Source organism: Mixophyes fleayi, chromosome 9 (assembly GCF_038048845.1).
Source record: "Mixophyes fleayi isolate aMixFle1 chromosome 9, aMixFle1.hap1, whole genome shotgun sequence".
Classification (NCBI taxonomy): domain Eukaryota; kingdom Metazoa; phylum Chordata; class Amphibia; order Anura; family Limnodynastidae; genus Mixophyes; species Mixophyes fleayi.
The window spans coordinates 113,253,574-113,275,779 of NC_134410.1; the positions used below are offsets into that span (position 1 = coordinate 113,253,574).

The 22,206-nt window shown below is 39.9% G+C and overlaps 1 protein-coding gene across 1 annotated transcript; it reads right to left on the reverse strand.

Moving 5' to 3' along the window:
• Window positions 1-901: 901 nt before the first annotated feature.
• LOC142101688 (RIB43A-like with coiled-coils protein 2) lies at window positions 902-21,503 on the reverse strand. The gene is made up of 8 exons (XM_075186077.1): window positions 21,438-21,503; window positions 19,135-19,265; window positions 18,975-19,056; window positions 17,086-17,430; window positions 15,285-15,403; window positions 14,980-15,207; window positions 3,078-3,244; window positions 902-1,129 (listed from the first exon to the last, which is right to left on the reverse strand). Exons 2-8 carry the CDS (start codon window positions 19,249-19,251, stop codon window positions 1,048-1,050), a joined length of 1,140 nt encoding a protein of 379 aa, XP_075042178.1. The 5' UTR covers window positions 19,252-19,265; window positions 21,438-21,503; the 3' UTR covers window positions 902-1,047.
• Between the last annotated feature and the right edge of the window lie 703 nt (window positions 21,504-22,206).

Sequence of the window (22,206 nt, forward strand, 5' to 3'; positions counted from 1 at the left end):
CTAAGCCATGGAAACTTGTATATATGGATCTTTCAATAACAGGATAGATAACAGGATAGATAACAGAATAGATAAGGAGAGCCAATGAGGCTCCTGTATTCTCAAATACACTAAATCTGGGGGTAAATGTATCAAGCTGAGAGCTTTCCGGCGGGTTTGAAAAGTGGAGATGTTGCCTATAGCAACCAATCAGATTCTACCTTTCATTTTGTAGAATGTGCTAAATAAATGACAGCTAGAATCTGATTGGTTTTTCAAACACACCGAAAAACTCTCAGCTTGATGCATTTACCCCCTGGGGGTAAATGTATCAAGCTGAGAGTTTTCCGATGGGTTTGAAAAGTGGAGATGTTGCCTATAGCAACTAATCAGATTCTAGCTGTCATTTTGTACAATGTACTAAATAAATGATAGCTAGAATCTGAATGGTTTTTCAAACCCGCCGGAAAACTCTCAGCTTGATACATTTACCCCCCGGTCTGCACTTGTTTTCAAGGGGGGGAGATAAAGGATTATTTGCAAATATAAAGTTATATTTAATTAATCATTGTATAATACATATATTCCTTTATTTCAAGAGCATTCTCTTTCAGTTAAAGTACATCTGTCGTCTACACACCATAGAGGCAGCCATTTTGTATGCTGAACCAATATTGGTGAGATGGCGGCCAATCACTTCACTAGGAAGCAGTGACTGAAATACTGGCTGCATATCCATGGATCCATGGATATTGGTTCAGCCAAGAAAATAGCTGTCTATACTGTGTAGAGGTGACAGGTATATTTATAATACGTATGTTATTAAAATTATCGTATCTGTCAGGGCTGGTTGGACTGGCAAAAGTAATAAAGGAGGTATTTTCTCAAGTGGAAACATCCACACAGATAGCACAAAGTTAAATTAAGTTTCTTATTATAGTTTATTTTTATTTATATGCAAACATAGCCAGCCATAGAGAGGATCTGTGAGCCATAGGTTTGATCATGCTGATTGGTTGCCAGATTACTGATCACTGAGGTCAGGAGGTTAATCCCAGAAGCCTTCACTCAGCGGCTGGTAGTGTTGAATTGACTGTGGAAATGTGCAGTAGGATTGTTGGTGTATACTACTGTATCCAGGTACTCCAGGCTGGGAAGACACAAATGTGAACATTTAGTATTGACAGATATACAAGAAGATATCCAGCTTGCATTTTTGTGGACCAAAGTGACCAATGTATTTTACCTGTCATACATATAAACATTATACACAAATGTGCCTTATGCAGGGGGGACTTAAAGGGTCAGCAGTAGACAAAAGATCTATTGAGTGTGTGAAGAGAATGTAATAGGACAACAGAATTTGCCACAGACCCTGGATGTGTCTAGAATTGAAACATCTGCCTTCTATCATCATCATCATTTATATAGTGCCACTAATTCCGCAGCGCTGTACAGAGAACTCACTCACATCAGTCCCTGCCCCATTGGGGCTTACAGTCTAAATTCCCTAATATACACACAGAGACAGACAGACAGACAGACACACAGACTAGGGTCAATTTGTTAGCAGACAATTAACATACCGATATGTTTTTTTGGAGTGTGGGAGGAAACCGGAGCACCGGGAGGAAACCCACACAAGCACTTCTATCCATACAGTTAGTTTGTCATTTAGTCAGATGGACAATAATTTAATTATTTGTGGCTAAGGTAAATATTAAAGTGAATTTCCTACTCAATATTTAAAGTCCCTTTTTGGATACATTTAGCAGAGCAATTTATGTGTCCAGGTTTATATTCATTTTTAATAAATTTAACATAAAATTTAACAAATGGATTCAAAATCATGCCACAATTAGAACATACTTGCCAACTCTCCCAGAATGTCAGGGAGACTCCCTGAAATAGGGGTGATCTCCCTCACTCCCTGAAGAGTCTGGCATTCTCCCTGATGCTGAGCCAGTACAAGAAGTGGTGGCATGATGACACAGTTCAGAAATTGTGTCCTACGTCCTTGTATTGATGCCTATGGAGGTGGCCATTTTCATGGAGACCAAGATTTAATCAAAAACTGACAGGTAAGACAACATGACTTCAGTAATGAAGACAGAAATGTAAAAGACACTTCAGTCTCTAGAGATTCAGTAGCTGCTTTTCTTTAACGCATAGTTGCCTACTATTCCGGGAGACTCCTGCATTTCTGGGGGACCTCCCGGTCTCCCGGGAAAGCAGGGCAACCTCCCAGTTCTCACCCCACGCAATAGATAAGTGGTGGGGGGCGGGGCTTAATAACGCAAATATCTCGTCTTCTTAGCCCCGCATTTAGGGGGCGGGCCAAAATGCAATTTATCAAGCCCCGCCCCCGCAGGCCCACCTCCCCCGGGATCTCCCTGAAGCCAACAAGGAAAAGTTGGCAAGTATGAATTATTATGATGATGAAGTATACCACCTGCATAGAAAGGCCATGGAAGCAGCTGATTGGGCAAGCCATGGCAGCCGTCCAATGCAAGTGGTTAACTTATCCAGGCTCAGCATTACATGCAGCTGACAGCTGGGGTGAGTATCTCTGCAATATCTAGTGTTTTGGGCATAGGAGCACTGCAGTTCTACTACTAAGTGGCAAAACTTTGTTTTCCCTCCTCAAAATATGAAATAAGAGAGTTTCCTTGAATTTTGCTTCTGCAAAACTACAGCAACATCTTTGGTAGTTGCTCCATATTTATCAAAAACAATCAGTAGGTTTTTTTTTTAATGCTTATCTTTCCCATAAAATAACAAATACAAAAGTTTTCCATTGACTTGGCCAATATTTGCCTTGGTATTTAATCCATTAGGTGCTTTCAGGAACCTTATCATACCGGATACACTGATGCAGAGATGGGTGCTGGGGTTTGAGATAATGTATTACATGTTGAGGTCTATGTTATTATATGAAATGACAAATAGCAACAGGTCTTGGCATGCAGAGCCGGCTGTCCTCTAACACCACATAAGATACTGACTGCTTGTCTGAGTAGGTTAATGCATCGTACATATATAGTATAATGAGCTTGACTCATGGTACAACATTACCAGGACGGGTGTCAGATACTCACTGAGCCTTCTGCTCTCTGCTCAGCTGCTGGTTGTACTGATCCATCCTCTTCCTTATCTCCCTGTTAAACTCTTCATCATGTTGTTCCATCGTCATTGCAGCCCGTCCAGCCAGGAACCTCTGCCTGTCCCACTCAGCGTTACGCTGCTTCTCCTCTTCCTTCATCCTCTGAAAAACACAACATGAAATCATCAGCAAATACTACTTTGGACTGCTTTGTAAAATCTGCAGTGGTGCAGCCTTCAACTCTTATTACATGGTCAGAGACTACGTAGTATATTACATGGGGACACAGAGTAGTATATTACATGGGGACACATAGTAGTATATTACATGGGGACACATAGTAGTATATCACATGGGGACACATAGTAGTATATTACATGGTGACACATAGTAGTATATTACATGGGGACACATAGTAGTATATTACATGGGGACACATAGTAGTATATTACATGAGGACACAGAGTAGTATATTACATGGTGTCAGAGACTACATTGTATATTACATGGGGACACATAGTAGTATATTACATGGGGACACAGAGTAGTATATTACATGGTGTCAGAGACTACATTGTATATTACATGGGGACACAGAGTAGTATATTGCATGGGGACACAGAGTAGTATATTACATGGGGACACAGAGTAGTATATTACATGGGGACACAGAGTAGTATATTACATGGGGACACAGAGTAGTATATTACATGGGGACACATAGCAGTATATTACATGGGGACACAGAGTAGTATATTACATGGGGACACATAGTAGTATATTACATGGTGTCAGAGACTACATAGTATATTACATGGGGACACATAGTAGTATATTACATGGGGACACATAGCAGTATATTACATGGGGACACAGAGTAGTATATTACATGGTGTCAGAGACTACATTGTATATTACATGGGGACACATAGTAGTATATTACATGGGGACACAGAGTAGTATATTGCATGGGGACACAGCGTAGTATATTACATGGGGACACAGAGTAGTATATTACATGGGGACACAGAGTAGTATATTACATGGGGACACAGAGTAGTATATTACATGGGGACACATAGCAGTATATTACATGGGGACACAGAGTAGTATATTACATGGGGACACATAGCAGTATATTACATGGGGACACAGAGTAGTATATTACATGGTGTCAGAGACTACATTGTATATTACATGGGGACACATAGTAGTATATTACATGGGGACACAGAGTAGTATATTGCATGGGGACACAGCGTAGTATATTACATGGGGACACAGAGTAGTATATTACATGGGGACACAGAGTAGTATATTACATGGGGACACAGAGTAGTATATTACATGGGGACACATAGCAGTATATTACATGGGGACACAGAGTAGTATATTACATGGGGACACATAGTAGTATATTACATGGGGACACATAGTAGTATATTACATGAGGACACAGAGTAGTATATTACATGGTGTCAGAGACTACATTGTATATTACATGGGGACACATAGTAGTATATTACATGGGGACACATAGTAGTATATTACATGAGGACACAGAGTAGTATATTACATGGTGTCAGAGACTACATTGTATATTACATGGGGACACATAGTAGTATATTACATGGGGACACATAGTAGTATATTACATGGGGACACAGAGTAGTATATTACATGGTGTCAGAGACTACATTGTATATTACATGGTGACACAGAGTAGTATATTACATGGGGACACAGAGTAGTATATTACATGGGGACACAGAGTAGTATATTACATGGGGACACAGAGTAGTATATTACATGGGGACACATAGCAGTATATTACATGGGGACATAGAGTAGTATATTACATGGGGACACATAGTAGTATATTACATGGTGTCAGAGACTACATAGTATATTACATGGGGACACATAGTAGTATATTACATGGGGACACATAGTAGTATATTACATGGGGACACAGAGTAGTATATTACATGGTGTCAGAGACTACATTGTATATTACATGGGGACATATAGTAGTATATTACATGGGGACACAGAGTAGTATATTGCATGGGGACACAGAGTAGTATATTACATGGGGACACAGAGTAGTATATTACATGGGGACACAGAGTAGTATATTACATGGGGACACATAGCAGTATATTACATGGGGACACAGAGTAGTATATTACATGGGGACACATAGTAGTATATTACAAGGGGACACAGAGTAGTATATTGCATGGGGACACAGAGTAGTATATTACATGGTGTCAGAGACTACATAGTATATTACATGGGGACACATAGCAGTATATTACATGGGCACACAGAGTAGTATATTACATGGGGACACACACAGAGTAGTATATTACATGGTGTCACAGACAGAGTAGTGTATTACATGAGAAGCAGAGTAGTATATTACATGGGAACACAGACAGAGTAGTATATTACATGGGGATGCAGAGTAGTATATTACATGGTGTCACAGACAGAGTAGTATATTATTTGGGGACGCAGAGCAGTATATTACATGGTGTCACAGACAGAGTAGTGTATTACATGGGGACGCAGAGTAGTATATTACATGGGGAAGCAGAGTAGTATATTACATGATTACGCAGAGTAGCATATTACATGGGGACGCAGAGTAATTTATTACATGGGGACACCGAGTAGTATATTACATGGTTAGAGTAGTATATTACATAGTGACACTGAGTAGTATATTATATGGTGAGAGTAGTATATTACATGTGGACACAGAGTAGTATATAACATGGGAACACAGAGTAGTATATTATGTGGGGACACAGAGTAGTATGTTACATGGGGACACAGAGTAGTAAATTATATGGTGAAGTAGTATATTACATAGTGAATCTGAATAGTATATTACATGGTGAGTGTAGTATGTTACATGAGGACACTGAGTAGTATATTACATGGGGACACAGAGTAGTATATTATGTGGGGACACAGTAGTATATTACATGGGGACACAGAGTAGTATATTACATGGGGACACACACAGAGTAGTATATTACATGGTGTCACAGACAGAGTAGTGTATTACATGAGAAGCAGAGTAGTATATTACATGGGAACACAGACAGAGTAGTATATTACATGGGGATGCAGAGTAGTATATTACATGGTGTCACAGACAGAGTAGTATATTATTTGGGGACGCAGAGCAGTATATTACATGGTGTCACAGACAGAGTAGTGTATTACATGGGGACGCAGAGTAGTATATTACATGGGGAAGCAGAGTAGTATATTACATGATTACGCAGAGTAGCATATTACATGGGGACGCAGAGTAATTTATTACATGGGGACACCGAGTAGTATATTACATGGTTAGAGTAGTATATTACATAGTGACACTGAGTAGTATATTATATGGTGAGAGTAGTATATTACATGTGGACACAGAGTAGTATATAACATGGGAACACAGAGTAGTATATTATGTGGGGACACAGAGTAGTATGTTACATGGGGACACAGAGTAGTAAATTATATGGTGAAGTAGTATATTACATAGTGAATCTGAATAGTATATTACATGGTGAGTGTAGTATGTTACATGAGGACACTGAGTAGTATATTACATGGGGACACAGAGTAGTATATTATGTGGGGACACAGTAGTATATTACATGGGGACACAGAGTAGTATATTATGTGGGGACACAGAGTAGTATATTACATGGTTAGAGTAGTATATTACATAGTGACACTGACTACAAAAACATTGGGGGTGGAGAACCGCACCAGGCAGATTAACAAGAACACGAATAAGATATTGATCTTATTGACCCGAACAAAGACCTTTAATCGGAGGGTGCACCCAACACTGTATTGATTAGTATGTAGGGGAAAAGGAAGGGGGGAGTAGGGAGAAAAGACAGTGTAATTTGAGGCACTCCTTGAGTGCTCTGTAAAATGTAACTTTTATTGAGATTGATTAAAAATAGAAAGAAATGAGCGAAATAATTAAAAACAAGATGCGGTAAAAAAAGGGAAAGTGATAAGTGGTTAAAATGCGAAATTAATTTGCAGAGTTTCACCTATATCCTCACAATTATATGGATACACGCTTAAATAGCGCTACATTACTGCGTCCATAATGCAACTAGTTGGTACAATATATATCCTTCAGCTATAAACTGAAATACGAAAAACAACTGGTGCCTAATAATATATTTTAATTCAGTCACCTATCGCTGAATGTGCAATATCCGCAGAGAGGAGTGTCGGGTTTAAGTCACAATATAATGTAACAAGCTGTTGCCCGAGTAGTGATGTCAGCTCAAGATAGTATTAAGCCGGCATGACACGAGTAGTAATAATCCTCTAAAAGTGGAAAAAGTAAAATTACCTTGTCCACAAATAGCAGCCATAGAATCTAAATCAAAATCTAATGTGAGCAGTATTGAGCATCAGCCGGCTGTATAAATCAAAGCGGAGACAGCGAGATTGGGTAAAAACTGAGTTACAAGAATCGCTGGGATTATGTGAAATACCCTACCTAGTAAAAACTGGGGAGCGATTCTTGATTGAAATAGGAGTCAAGGAGGATGGGTGAAACAAAACGCCAACGCGCGTTTCGCTCCGTGGCTTTTTCAACGCACATGCGTTCCACTGACAGGAAGTTCGGTATTTGGAACGCAAATTTGCCTTCCAAATGTTAATGCAGGATGCCGCTCGGCCGCAGCTACAGCGCTGTTCAAGCTTCCGATGCCAGGAACAAATTGTTTCTGGTGGGGGAAGCTGTGTCCAGTGATTGAGCCAGTGCACAGAGGCAGGTAGCGGGCGGCTGCTGCGCCCCCTTGGGCTTGCGCCCTGGACGACGGTACCGCCCGCACCGCCCTAGTTACGGTTCTGCTAAGAGCTTCCCTGCTCACTCTAGAGGAAATTCCCATCCTGATGGATAGATAAGTGCAGTGGACTGGGAGTGTAGAAATGGGCCTGGGGGATTGGCTCAGGAGGGCATGATAAATGTAATTTTTATTATTATGTATGTTTCAGCACCCCATGTTGACCATGCCCCCAGCACAATGTGGCCACTCCCTTGGTGGCTCCGCCGCTCCGTGGTGGCACTCAGTTTGTTTCCTGCTCATCAACAGATGTGGGCCTGTGTGCGCTAAATGCCAGGGCTGATTTTTAATCCCACTCTGGCCCTGCCTGGAGCTGCAACAAATCAAAGTGTCCAGAGAATGCAGTGGGGATAGGCGGCACTAGGGAAGGCCAGAGAGAATGATAAGCGAGTTGATGAGGGTCTTATTTGTGTCTAGGGTGAGAAAGGATCTGCTCCTGGACATGTTTCTATTGTGGAAGCTGCAAGATTTGGAGATGAATTGAATGTGTGGATTGAACGAGAGGGAGGAGTCAAGGACAACCCCTAGGCTGCAGATTTGCAGGACAGGACAGCGTGAGGATGTCAATGGATAGAGAGATGAGGGGAGGTGTGTCTGCACAAGCTCCCTCGTATTCTGTTATGTCCTGCAAATACTACCTGTCTACTTTCCCAGAGCTAACTCCTAATCAGTAGGGTCCTTTTATATGTAATACACTGGGACTCAGGTATACACCGGTTTCAAAATATTGATTTCAGATAAACGCATGGGGGGGATCGGGGACTCCACGCCTTTTAATACTGGGAGGGTAAGAATAGGCAGGGCACTGTGTAGCAATTAATACATAATCATTAATATTGTACATAGAAACATAGAATTTGACAGCAGATTAGAACCACTTGGCCCATTTATTCAGCCCATTCTTTAACCTGTGGAAATCTCAATCCCTATGTGTAGCATAGATTATATACTATATAATTGTATTTGCGTGTACAGAAGTATAAAAGTGAATATAACCTGTGCTGTTGCATTTTGCAAAATAATAACGATAATGTAAAACTGTGTAAACTGTAAAAAATATACAATACAGATTTCTCACAATTAATGCTAAACTAAAAAGTTATTTGCCTGGCGCGGAAACCACAGGATTCCTTAATATTTTTTAATCTTTTCTATTAATCCACGGACGTCTTATTTTTTTATTAACTTCCTTCACCATTATTTTTTATTTGCTTAGATAAATTATTATGTTGTTCGTAAAAGTATTAATTTCTCCATCTACGTGTAGGTCAGTAGTCTTATTTATAAAAGGGTGCCCTGCCACAGACTTCTGCTTAATTACATTTGTGAATCAAGGTCCAATCACCCTATTATAAGCTAGACTGTGGTCCTTGTATGCCAGACACCAATCATATATCAAAATCATGAGGCTTTCATTGTTGGATCATGAGTATTTCGTTGTTGGATCATGAGGATTCCGTTGTTGGATCATGAGGATTCCGTTGTTGGATCATGAGTGTATGACATCACAATAAGCTGAACAGTATAGTCAGCTCTCTCAGCCTTCTGAGTTACATTTGCAAAATGGATAAGAAGAGAAAACCACCTGGGGCAAACTCAGGACAGGAAGATACTGATGGTGAGGTGACTTACAAAAATGACAGGTCTGAGGTTATTGTCCTCCAAGAAGAGAAGATTAGAGGAAACGTTGTACATCACAAGAAGAACTGGGGTGGTAAGCACACCTTGACTACACCTACCAGACCAAATGCTTTTTGTTGTGTAATCTATTATTTTGTGCATAACTCAGCTACGTGATCTCTCAGTCAGGGACAGTGGCAGATATATATTTAAAGATTCAAATGAAACAACAAGCTAGTTCCAATCCAGACCTTGGTTTGTGACCTTAATTGTCCTGCCTTCACCAGTCCATAACCTTGGCTTGTGTTCAGCTGTTCTGCCAACTGATTCAACTTCCTGAATCTTCAGACAGGGCACACTTCCCTGATCTTCAATGAGCAGGCAGTTATTAAAGTCTCTACCTGTGTCTAACAGGTCCTACTCCTATCCTACCTTTAAAACCAAAATCATACCAATTTTACAGGTAATTATTATCTAAAGGGTTGTTAAATTTCACTACCCCTTTATTAGCAGAAACTGACCAGCAGTTTTACATATTGTTAGTGTATGATGTCAATTTGACAATCTACATTATTGTTTTCTTTTTGTACTTACCTTAATGTTAGCATTTATAAATAAGATGTTGATAAAAATTATAGGACCATTATTGTAGATATTTATAAATCTGCTTTCTGTACAGATGACTTGTTCTTACTTAAGGATTGCCCTACTGTGCAGCCCATTAACAGTTTGAAAAGAAAGAGGAATGTTAATCCAGAGGTACCCTCTCTCGGACAGTTCATGCTATCTGTGATCCATACTATTTATAAGAATACAGGATTTGAAATGCTGAACTACATACACAGCTGTGGAGACAGTAAGTTCCACGATGTACCACAACATGTTTACTATATACTATATTACTATATGCCAGTATATTTATTTTCACTATGAACATTGGAATTATTAATGCATTTTTGACTGCATTGTGTGAAGTAAAGATAACAGCCAAGGCCAAAGACTGATTTTTGATTGGGTCTCTTAGATCCTTTAAATCTATGTGGTGCACAACCTTTTTTGGTGTGGTTAACATTGGGAAATTGTATTCGTTTGAAGGGGCTGCAATAAAAATAGATTTCATCCCTCTCATTTTATCAGTACTCTTCTTTGTAGGGTTATTGGTAGACCTCCTCCCTTTACCCCGCCTCTGATTTAATCAGTATCCTTCTCTGTAGGGTTATTGGTAGACCGCCTTCCTTTAGCTCCGCTCCTGATTTAATCAGTATCCTTCTCTGTAGTATTATTGGTAGACCGCCTTCATTTAGCTCCACCCATGATTTAATCAGTATCCTTCTCTGTAGGGTTATTGGTAGACCGCCTTCCTTTAGCTCCGCCCATGATTTAATCAGTGTCCTTCTCTGTAGTATTATTGGTAGACCATCTCTTGTTACCTCCACAATTGATCTTTGATCCTCAGATAATTCATGTTCCCCAAGTACACTTTGCCCCACCAGGCCAATTTCACATTTTTGTTCCTCAGGTAAACAAATGTCGATGTACTTGCTGTGCACTTGCTGCCATTTAGACATTAGTGCCATGGGCGCACGCAGGATTGTTTGGGGGAAAGTTTCCCCCCCTGACCCCCCCAAAAAAACACAAAAAAAAAACACACGAGAGAGCTGCTGCGCATGCACCCACGCATGCGCGGCAGCGCTGTCCTATACAGCAGCCGCGGCGCTGTCAAAGAAGCATCTGCGTCGGTGCTGTATACAATACAGCACCGCCGCGGACGCTTCTTTGACAGCGCCGCAGCTGCTGTATAGGACAGTGCCGCTATGGTGGGCACTTAGTTAGCGGAGGGGGGGGGAGACCCAGAAACCCCCCCTGCATGCGCCACTGAGTGCCTCATGTTAATCGTGGATCTGGATCACTAGGTTTATGCCACTGAATTTCTACTACATAGCGGTCAATTACAGGGCCCCATTGAACTTATTATGTACAACGCGCTTATTCTTTAGGCATCATTTCATGAAATAGAACCATCAACTCGTTATATATGACTTTCAGTCTAATATACTCATTTTTTTCCACAGATGTTTTGGAGAATATCATTCTTAAAGATGTGGCTTGTACCCCAGAAGGATGGGTAGAAATTGCTGAGGAATGCTCCAATAGCTCCTACTGGTTTCTGTCTGACACAATCATGTCTATCCTCAAATCACACTATGGAGTTGTGGAGATCCCATCCAAGAATGAGGATGGAGCCAGTGTTCATGTAATGCCTGCTGTGAACAGCAGAGGGAGCATTACTACCAACGCAGCCAAAAACAGATTAAAAAGTTGAATGGAAAATTGAAAAGTTCATGATTGTTTTAAAATAAAAAATCTGTGGTATTTATCGATATGTTTTTCTTATCTGTATTTCATTGTTTCCCTTTTTAATTGAAAATGTTAAAAGGTAATGTCCATGTTTTGGTTAAGAGTTCGACTATGGAGATTACACTATTTTAGGTTATTATGGAAGTTCAAACTTTTAAAGAATACAGTGAGGGGAAAAAAAATAGACAGTGATCCTAGTGTACATAGGTGTGTCCCTTTAGAGCTACCAATAAGGGGCATTTCTCAAAACTAATGCACAGTGAGTAAAATATGCTGTTAACCGTAGGAACCAATCAGAATCTGACTTTTTTCTCACACAGTTTAGCAAATGAAAGCAAACATTTGATTGGCTGCTATGGCTTACAGCAGCACCAATTTCAGAAATGGTAGTATTAGTTACTCTGTCACAGCTATATAGTTGCTACTTGTGACAGCACCGCAATCTCTGTTCATCAATTTAGTTTGTAGATGATATTAATAGAATGTTGTTCATTTTATTAGATGGCGAAGTATCCAACATGGTGGTAGTTAGGACTCCTGAGATGTAGCTCAGGAGTAAGGTGTAATGTAAACAATTTGTGAATGTCAGATCTAGGTTTTTATTGCTTTATTTAATCGTTAGGCCCTGATTACAGAACATTTTAAATATGAGTGATACATGTGGCAACGGAAATTCCTTAAGTACGTAATTACAGACAGGCAAAACACACCTATAAGCTAATACAGGACATGCGCCTGCAGTAAACCCCAGAAGTACCTAGGATAAGAAACAGCGTAAGTAAAGGTGTGGTCACAAACCTGTTCAATCCTGAAAGGGAGAACCCCAAACTCCAGGGCTTGAACAGGTGGTGAACTAGCGCCCCCTAGCCTGCAACCATCACAGTACATGACATACATACCATTGTAAGGTAGCCTCAACACATAAAGTTTTTGAACAATGTTTAGTACCCTTGAAACAGAATGCAAAAAATTATATATAAAAAAAAAAGCATTTTGTAACAGTTCTCCACACCTCTTAACCATAGTAATATACTTCTATATTATGTATGAGAATTTATAAAAGTTTATCATGTTACTGTCAGCATCGGTTAAAGAGTGGCGTTCCTGTAAGGTGGTAAAGGGGGTTAATTTTTCTTGATATAAACAACATCAAAAAAAGTTTACCCCCTTCATTTTCCATATGAATCATCCACACATAAATTACCCAGTACGGAACCTGGGATTACCAAAAATCTGAAACATAGAAGAATTCTAAGACTTCCACTGATACCTGGAGCCAGGGGTGGACTGGCCATCTGTCACTTCTGGCAAATGCCAGAAGGGCCGATGGCTTAATGGGCCGATCTGGCCGCCCCAGCAACTGCATCTCCCGGCACCAGGGCCGGGCCAGGAAAAAACTATTTTGGGCCTGTCCGTTACTATTACTTGGTGATTGGCCCCATCTGCGGGACCAAACGCATTACTTTATGCTGTTGTTGGATACACACAACACAGGAAGAGCCTGTTAACCAGGAAGTCGGGGTGCGTTCCGCGGTGGAACACATACCGCAGATTCAATTCCGGACGGCGCGCTCTTGTTAGAAGTCATGGATTATTAAATGTATCCAAAGCTAGTGGCCCAGGCACAGGACTGCAAAGAGTGTATAATAATTATTTTGAGACTGGATACCTCCACAACCTAGCAGCTCCCACCCACACTAACCTTCAGCCCAAGCAGGACTTTGCCTGCAGTTCCACAGACCTTCTCACCAAATCTCAGTCTGTTTCTCCAACACAGCGCTGGTGAAAGGAGGTAAGTGCGAGGTGGGGGGGGGGTATTTTAATGTAATGTGGACGGGAGTTGGACTAATTTATGTTAGGAGGTTAATTTAATGGTGGCATGAGGGTGGAGGGCTATTAATTTATTTGTTGGTGATGCTGGGGCTTTTTAATTTAATAGTGGGGTCTATCAATTTAAGGTGAGGTGACAGGACCTTTAATTTAATGCTGGGGTTGTTTGGGACTATTAATTGAATATGGGTTTGGGTTTGGGGAGGTGGGCTATTTATTAAATGTGAATATGAAATATTTAATGCCGGGGATGGTTGTGGGAAATGGTTATATTTATTAAACATATTTGCTATTTATTTATTGTTTGGAGGGAGGAAAAAGGTTTATTTATTAAATGTGTATACTATTAATTTAATGTTGGGGCTGGTTGGAGGGAAATTAGTCTATTTATTAAATATGAGTACTGTTATTTTAATATTGGGGGTTGAGGGAGGCCTAATTATAAAAAGTGGGTGCTATTGATTTAACACCATGGCTGGTTGGAATTTTCTAAGATTCATGTACCCTTTTTTTTCCCAAATAGGGCCTCCAAGATTCCAGGATCCAGACAAGCAGCAACTGATCTAAAGAAGCCAGCAGCCACAGGTGATGAAAGTGACAAGAACAGTAGGAGAGAGCAGGACAGTCTGCCAACTGTCCTGAATCTGGTCGGGCAGTCCCAAATTTGAGTAACTGTCTCGCTTAGTCAGGATTTGGTCCGACTAAAAGGCCAGTTGGGAGGTATGCCCCACTTCACACTGTACTGCTTGTAAAGGCAGAGCTGCGTGCATCTAACAGTAGTGCACACAGTATTGCCTGTGTATCTGTCTAAAATTTGTCTAAAATGATAAACATGTTACATATATAGGGAGCCCCTTTCTTAAATATCCCGGGCCCCTCAAGCCTTGATCCAGCTCTGGTTAGCAGGAGGAAGCTGATAGCTGCTCCCAGTCCCGGGATAGGACACAGCCTGCAGAGCTAGCCGAGGAGCTCTAAGTATCACTCTGCAGGAAGTTCCCATCCTGATGGATAGATACGTACAGTTCTGTACAAAGAGGAATTCAATGTGTCTGCCATCAGCAGAGCGCACACCAAGCTGTTCACAGATGTATTAGGGGACTGGTGAATATATATGCTCTGTGAACTAAACAATTTAAAATTAAACATTTAAAAAAAGAATAATATTATATTGGAGACATAATAGTTGAGTATACTAACCTGATTTTCTTGGCATTGCTTCTCCTGAATGTCTAAGATAGCTTTCAGCTGCTCGGGGCTCATGCCTTTCCAACGATCCGGCACAACGCGGTGTGGCCCATAGGAGCTGACTGCCGCTGCAGGGTTCTCCGTCAAGATGTCTCCCGTCAGGTGGTTGTAGATCTCCGTGTAGTTATTATCTTCCTCCTGTTGCTTCTCCAGTCTCCTGCGCTCTGATGCCTCCATGGCCTAGACCGAGAGCAAAAAACCAAGGTCAGGACTATAATAAAAACATCCGTGTTGGCAGGTGCAGCCAGAAGACCTACCAGGGATTGGTTGAAGTTGTTGGTGGCCATGCGTACCACTCTCCTACATTCTTCCTCCATCCTGCTGAGATGTTGGGCTCTCTCATCCATCTCCACCCTCTTCTTATCATATAATTCCTCTGTACAAAAATGAAATGACATTTTACATGGTGATGTGGTTTCAATAATTCTTCAATGATAAAAATGTAGTAGATTCACTTTCTAATTTCAGTTTACATTCTACCTGATTAGTACTACGACGGGGTCCCTCACAAAATACTCTTGGCTTCTATACCAAAAGAATATTAGGAAGGAAGATTGAACTATACCACTGTGACTGGGACAGCGAAGATTTATTGACAGCAGTAATCTGATGTTTCACTTTGGAATCACCCTCCCCCTTTATTAGATCTATTTCTTTCTTTTTTTTAAGTATAAAAGCTTTACTTATTTTTTAGCCATTTCTTTGTCATAAGTAGAATCTGCCATTGTTTTGCATTAGATTACTTAACATTTGTTTTGTATCGTTGTATTGTACCTTTAGGGGATGCTAGCAATATCTAGAGATGTTCACTGACCCTCGTGTTCTGGTTCTGGTTTTGGATCAGGATTAACCTTGTGTTTTGGTTTTGGTTTTGGCAAAACCGCCCTTGTGTGTTTTGGTTTTGGTTTAGGATCCCGATTTTTTCCTGAAATCCCTAATTTTTTTTTGCTAAAATCACATATTTTTTGCTTTTTTTATCCCCCTACATTATTATCATTAACTTCAATAACACTAATTTCAAGCCATTTGCAGTCAATTTTGACCACCTCACAGGTCACAATATTACTTTCATATACTTTCAAACAAAGTCTGCAGATTTAGAAGGCCAAGCCTGCCAGACCTATTAATTTTATTTCAGCAATGACAATTAGCAATGAACCAATGGAGCTCTCCTCTTTGTATGTTACCTATATAACACAGTACAATGTGACTGCAGATTTAGAAGACCAAGCCTGCCAGACCTATTATTTGTATTTCAGCAATGACAATTAGCAATGGAGCAATGGAGCTCTCCTGAATGTCACTGGAGACTTTGAAGAACACTGCTACCCCTCCTCTTTCTATTCTACCTATGACGCTGCCCAACTGCACTAGAGACTGTCAAGAACTCTGCTACCCCTTCTGTGTCCCTCTGTGAAATGGCGCTGGATCGGGCGGTACTTATAGAATCCAAAGCTCACGAGATCCGATGACGTTTTGCCTTGTTTTCAATTCCTATGGCTCGGTACTCAGATCTGCTAAGTTCGGTTGTGTTCGGTTCTGAGCATCTATAGCAATATTCCATCCCATTATCCCAATTTTTAAGTAATTCTAATTTTTATGTTTAGTGTTACTTTTTTAGAGCCTGAAATAATGTTATTTGCTAGCAACAGTTTCAGGCAAAGTAAAGGTTTACTATGTGGCATCTATCCTCAACACAACGCGCTTACAGGAATACTTAAATATCCAATTTAACATTGAAAGGTCACTTGTTTCATTATAAATTTCAATATTTATGGTAATGAGTTATATTGATGATCCCACACGGTATCTTTTTGTGTTCTTTTCATTATGCCAAGTAACTATGGACTAGTCTCAGACATCAGTATCAGATTATCAGCAATGAAATCATGCCTGGAAAATCATTGATACAGCCCTGTAAAACATTAATATTTGTAATTGTCCCTATTGTCTTCTGCTCTGATACCACAAAGTTTGGTTGTTCCTGAATATTTTTAGAATTCAGGATAATATACTCACTATCTTTAATTTAATATTCCCCAGTAAGCTGTACTTCACCTGCAAACTTTTTATCTGCTTCACTCCTCTTCCTCTCATCCTTCTGCTCCGCCAACCACGTTTTGTACATCTCTATCTGTAACTTCTTCCGTTCCTTTTCGCTCAGGTCTTCCCCGGCGAACTTTTGTAAACTGGCAGGTCCACATCTGGGGTCGTCGTCACTAACCCTAGCAGGTCTATCCTTTTTTAGCGCATCAGGGTCGTACAGGTAAAATTCCCTTCTGTCCTCCGGCTGCTGATGTTGTTCGCTGAAATTGTGCACGGCCCGGGTTAGGTCTCGGGCGTGCTGCTCCTCTCTTTGTTCCAGCATCAGAGCAATTTTATCATATTGTTGTCTGTCTACATCTGTAACGACATTATGAGGTTATCGAGTTGGATCGGTACACAGCAATATGCAGTAGTACAACACAATGACACAAAAATAATAACTAAACTCATTAAAAAATAAAAATGTTCACAGCTACTCCAGAAAAGATAATAACACCAAATTTGTATTATGTTACTATTCAATTTATTTTATTTCCATTCATTACTCTATCATGTTGACAACTTGTATATATTATATTTACATATATAGTGTCACAAGTATGCAGAGAAATTATCCACCCAATTGGCTGCAAAGCTCTCCTATTAATCCAGCCAGCTGCATAAACTTCTAAGAAAGGAAATTCTCATGTCCACTCCCTGCAGGTTCTTACCTTGCAGAGGGGTGGACACAGGAGGCAGATGTTAGTGTGTGTGGTCATGTGATCATACAATTCACCTGCTACCAGCGCTCAGACTGACACTCACCTTCTCTGTCCACCTGTTTACAAGGTAAAAGTTAGATAGTATGTCCCACTTCAGAGCAGCGTGAAAGAGATAGGGAACACCTAGTACTGGGACGTACAGAATATCGGTGGTAGTCAGCATATCGATGCTGACTACCCCGACAAGACTTACCCCGATGTCTTCACAGCGAACGGCTCCTTCCAACCAGGCTCCAGGACGACTGCTGTGACCAACGACTGCAAGGCATCGCAATGAATGAAGACGCCGGCGAGAGTTGATGATGTCACTGGCGACCGCGACGATGTTATCGGTGCTGTTAAGGGGGTAATGTAAGTATGTGGGCATGGACCTTGTACAACGCTTTGTAAAGTACATTGTCATTCGTCGCAATGCCTTGCAGTCGTTGGTCACAACATTCGTCCTGAAGCCTGGTCGGGAAGTAGCCCTTTGCTCTGAAGACATCGGGGTAAGTCTTGTTGGAATAATGATCATCATTATTCCGCACCCCACCCCAGAATATCTAGGTTAAAAAAGCAGGGATGAAGCTGGACAAGGGGCAACAGGACCATGACACCCTCAGGATCAAGGTCATGCCCATTCCATGTGATAGCCACACCCATTCTAGTGACAGGGAGAGGGGTGCAAGCTGAAGCTTGGCCTAGGGTGTGTAAATTCTCTAATTAACTCATATTTGTCCTGTCTTTGGGTATAAATGCAGAAATGTACAACCTGTATGTTGCATTTAGGTACATTGCAGATATATTGGCCAATCTCCACTGATGCAAGATAGAGAAGCACCACTTACCAAACCAATATCTGCTTTATCTAAAGGATAGAACAGACAGCTTGCTGCACATAACTAGTATATAAAAATAGTATATCAGGTTCAGCATTTAGCCCACCCATAACAACACGACTTTTAAATTTCCCTCTAAGCTGGGTACTGTAGAAATGAGAAAATGCTTTTCACACTTTCGTTTCCAGATTGTTCAGCTTAGAGGGGACATTGATTGACATATGTATTCATGTAAATGCACAGAAAAGGGGGGTTCTCTGCACTCAGTAAATAAGTGGACTTGGAATAAAAAAGTGTCAGTGTTAAAAACAAAGATACTTACCGAACGCCTCATCCCGAGCTTTCTCTATGTTTTCCAGAGTCTTTCTTTCTTCTACCTGTCTCTCCAGGGTGTCCACATCAACCTACACAAAGAGCGGTATTTAATGACACACAGGAAGTAAAGTGACGGAATCCACGAATTCCTATACAGTACATCATACCCCCATTGTCCGATATCTGGCATTGAATATTCGGCTTTGTCTTTGTTGTTCTTTGTTTCTTCTCCTTTCAATTGCAGCAAGTTCTTTCACGTCTATCGGCAGGTCTAACTTATACATGGCTGCAGAGACACCTAGAGACATATAATGACAATATTTATATACCCTATCATCATCATCATCATCATCATCATATGTGAAAACTAATACAGGGTAACACTGTATCAAACGCCATAACTCTGTGTTGGGGTCCCACAAGAGATTGCAATTATTCTCTAAATATAAAGGAGAAGTTTGGGGACCGATTTTAGAAGATAAAATTAATTCACTATGTTTTCTATTCAGCAAACATGCCAGTAGGTAAATTGAGCTACCAAACTGACCTGGTATCGTATATAGCCCCAGTAATTAGTGTCAAACAAATCTGAAATTACACTAATTATTGAGCCATTATATGCTCTTATTACACTGTGAAGTTATGGCTTGCTAAAAGCATACTTGCAAACCTTTAAAAAGTGAATTCCGGGAGATCCCTGGCTGGGGGCGTGGTTGGAGGGTGGGAGGGGGGCGGGGCGCGGTGAATCGCGTCATTTTGCGGAGTAAGTTCCAGTATGCGGGATACTTGCCTGCTATCCTTGGAGACCTACCTGAATTTCGGGAGCCTCCCGGTCATTCCGGGAGAGTTGGCAAGTATGGCTAAAAGTCTGGTAGGTCTAATACATTTCCATATGTGTAGGTGAATAAGTTGTCCCTTTGCGTTTACATCCTGGGGGCCGTTGTTCTATAACGCGTCATCATTCACAAATAACACATAGTGTGTCTCATGACACCCAAAATGAGGCTGTTTCTAGGATCTACTGGGCTACTATCTCTGATAAAGTGCTGGACCCATTTGAGCTCATCTGTCATTGGTGTTACCTTTTCGGTTTTGCTGTTGGACACACTGAGCCTGTCAATGTTGACAGACAATCCTGACTAACCAGCTACATCAATCTCACTATAGATTGTAAGCTCATATGAACAGAGACATCTTTACCTCCTGTTTCATATTATTGTATGTTATTTATTTGTATTATGATCCCTTCAATGTACAGCATTACATAATAAATCACCACTAAATATATAATGTGTACTAATAATACTGTAGAACTGTTTGCTTTTACAACGAAGGTAACTCCATCTTGCATGTGTCCTAAAAGCCTTTCTTAGAGTCAATGCTGCAGATGCCTTAAGATAACTTCTGAAAACAGGCAGGCAATATGCACCATTTATATCACTTTTAACTCTGTTTCTTAGTCGTGTAGCTTTTTATCTATCCATATATTCTTGAGGGGGTTATAGCGGGTTAGCGTATAAAAACCTACAAGTATTGTAGTTGAAAAAATGTAAAAAAAATATAACCCGCATCTGATTTTTAACATTTTCATTTGAAAAATATAATTGCAAAGTATTACATAGATTAAAAGAATTAAATACAAATTAAAAATTACATTGTATGGAAGAACCGCTAGTAACATTCAGAAATGTGCCAAAATTTGAAACTATTGTCTTGGTACACGTTACTACTTCACAGAACAAAGATATTGGGGTAAATGTATCAATCTGCGGGTCTGAAAAGTGGAGATGTTGCCTATAGCAACCAATCAGATTCTAGCTGTCATTTTGTAGAATGTACTAAATAAATGGTAACTAGAATCTGATTAGTTGCTATAGGCAACATCACCACTTTTCAATCCTGTCGGAAACTTGCAGCTTGCATATTTACCCCAATATTATCTCATTACTTGCCATTTAGATGTTAGTTTATAATAAATAATAATTATTATTATTATTATTATTATTATTATTATAATAAGTTATAAAGTCAAGAACGTAAGAACAGATTGTCAGAAATGCATCTTATATACAGAATAAGACTATGGAGGTGCTTACTATTGCAAAATGAACTTATAAAACCTATTCCCAGGATTATCTCTGGATAATAGGGTCTATAAATGGAAATATATCAGTAAACGTTCCGACGTTTTTCTAAACTGCAGATGTTTGAAATACCTTTTCACTCCACTGAGTAATACAGTATAATACATGTACAACAATCTTCCTATGTGGCTAGCTTTCATTCTTAAGTATGAATGAATGTCAAAATAAATGAGATGCACATAGTATATTCTTGGAAATAAACCATAAATTGTAGAAATAAAATATACATATGAAGCACATATTTTTTTTTTTAAGTTAAACAGAAGTAAAGAACAAGCAGATGAGTAATGCTGTATGTTGTGTAAAAGTATAGACAAAGTACAGACCTGCTTATCCAAGATATCACTCAGCAACAACATTAGTTGCTATAGCAACGGACTGTACCATTCTCATCCTCACCAAGTAAGCAAGTGCTGGAAGGGGAGGGGAAATTGCGGGCACTAGTTAATTCTATGTTCATAGTGTTACTTCTGCAATGACTCATTTAGGTCACATACAAGTCTAACCATATTTTAAGAGTGTATTTGTCTAAATAGCTAACCAGATAACACAGTCTAAAGAGTATAAGGGGATTTTGAAATTTGTGACCCCCTTTATTGTGAGTGACAATGTGGGATCCCTGAGGCTGGGTGAGAAGCGGTCAGTCTGTCACGTGACTCTGGATACTTGTTACACGGTTGCTATAGTAACATGAAACATTAGAATGATACTATAATGACTGTGTATACAATGTAACAGTTACTTAGTTACCTGTTCTTCCAATTTCCTTCTGTAGGTATTGTAGATAGTTAAAAGTAAATTATTGTTCATTTGTAATCTATTTTTATAGCTATCTAGACCTATTTTTCAAATTTTTTTTATGCACCATTTTGTACCAAAAGCAAATTTTATTTGGAATATTTTTCTAAAGCCATAAGGGGCTTTCTGATGCTACCATATTTTACTAAATGTACCCTAAAAATAAGAAAAATGGTGTGGGGGGAGGGTGGGGGAGAAATCAGACTATTAAATTATCTTTGCCATAATAACTCACACAATTTATAAAAAGTAAGAAAGGAATCCCCAAGATTTAATTAATTATTTGGCCCAAATATG

Excerpts from the sequence above, each read along its gene's own strand:
- LOC142101688 (XM_075186077.1), bottom strand. The coding sequence starts at position 19,251 with ATGTATAAGTTAGACCTGCCGATAGACGTGAAAGAACTTGCTGCAATT. Across the intron at positions 15,404-17,085 it reads AGCAGATAAAAAGTTTGCAG|AGGAATTATATGATAAGAAG; the intron begins GTGAAGTACAGC and ends ATTTTTGTACAG. Across the intron at positions 3,245-14,979 it reads AGCAATGCCAAGAAAATCAG|AGGATGAAGGAAGAGGAGAA; the intron begins GTTAGTATACTC and ends TGTGTTTTTCAG.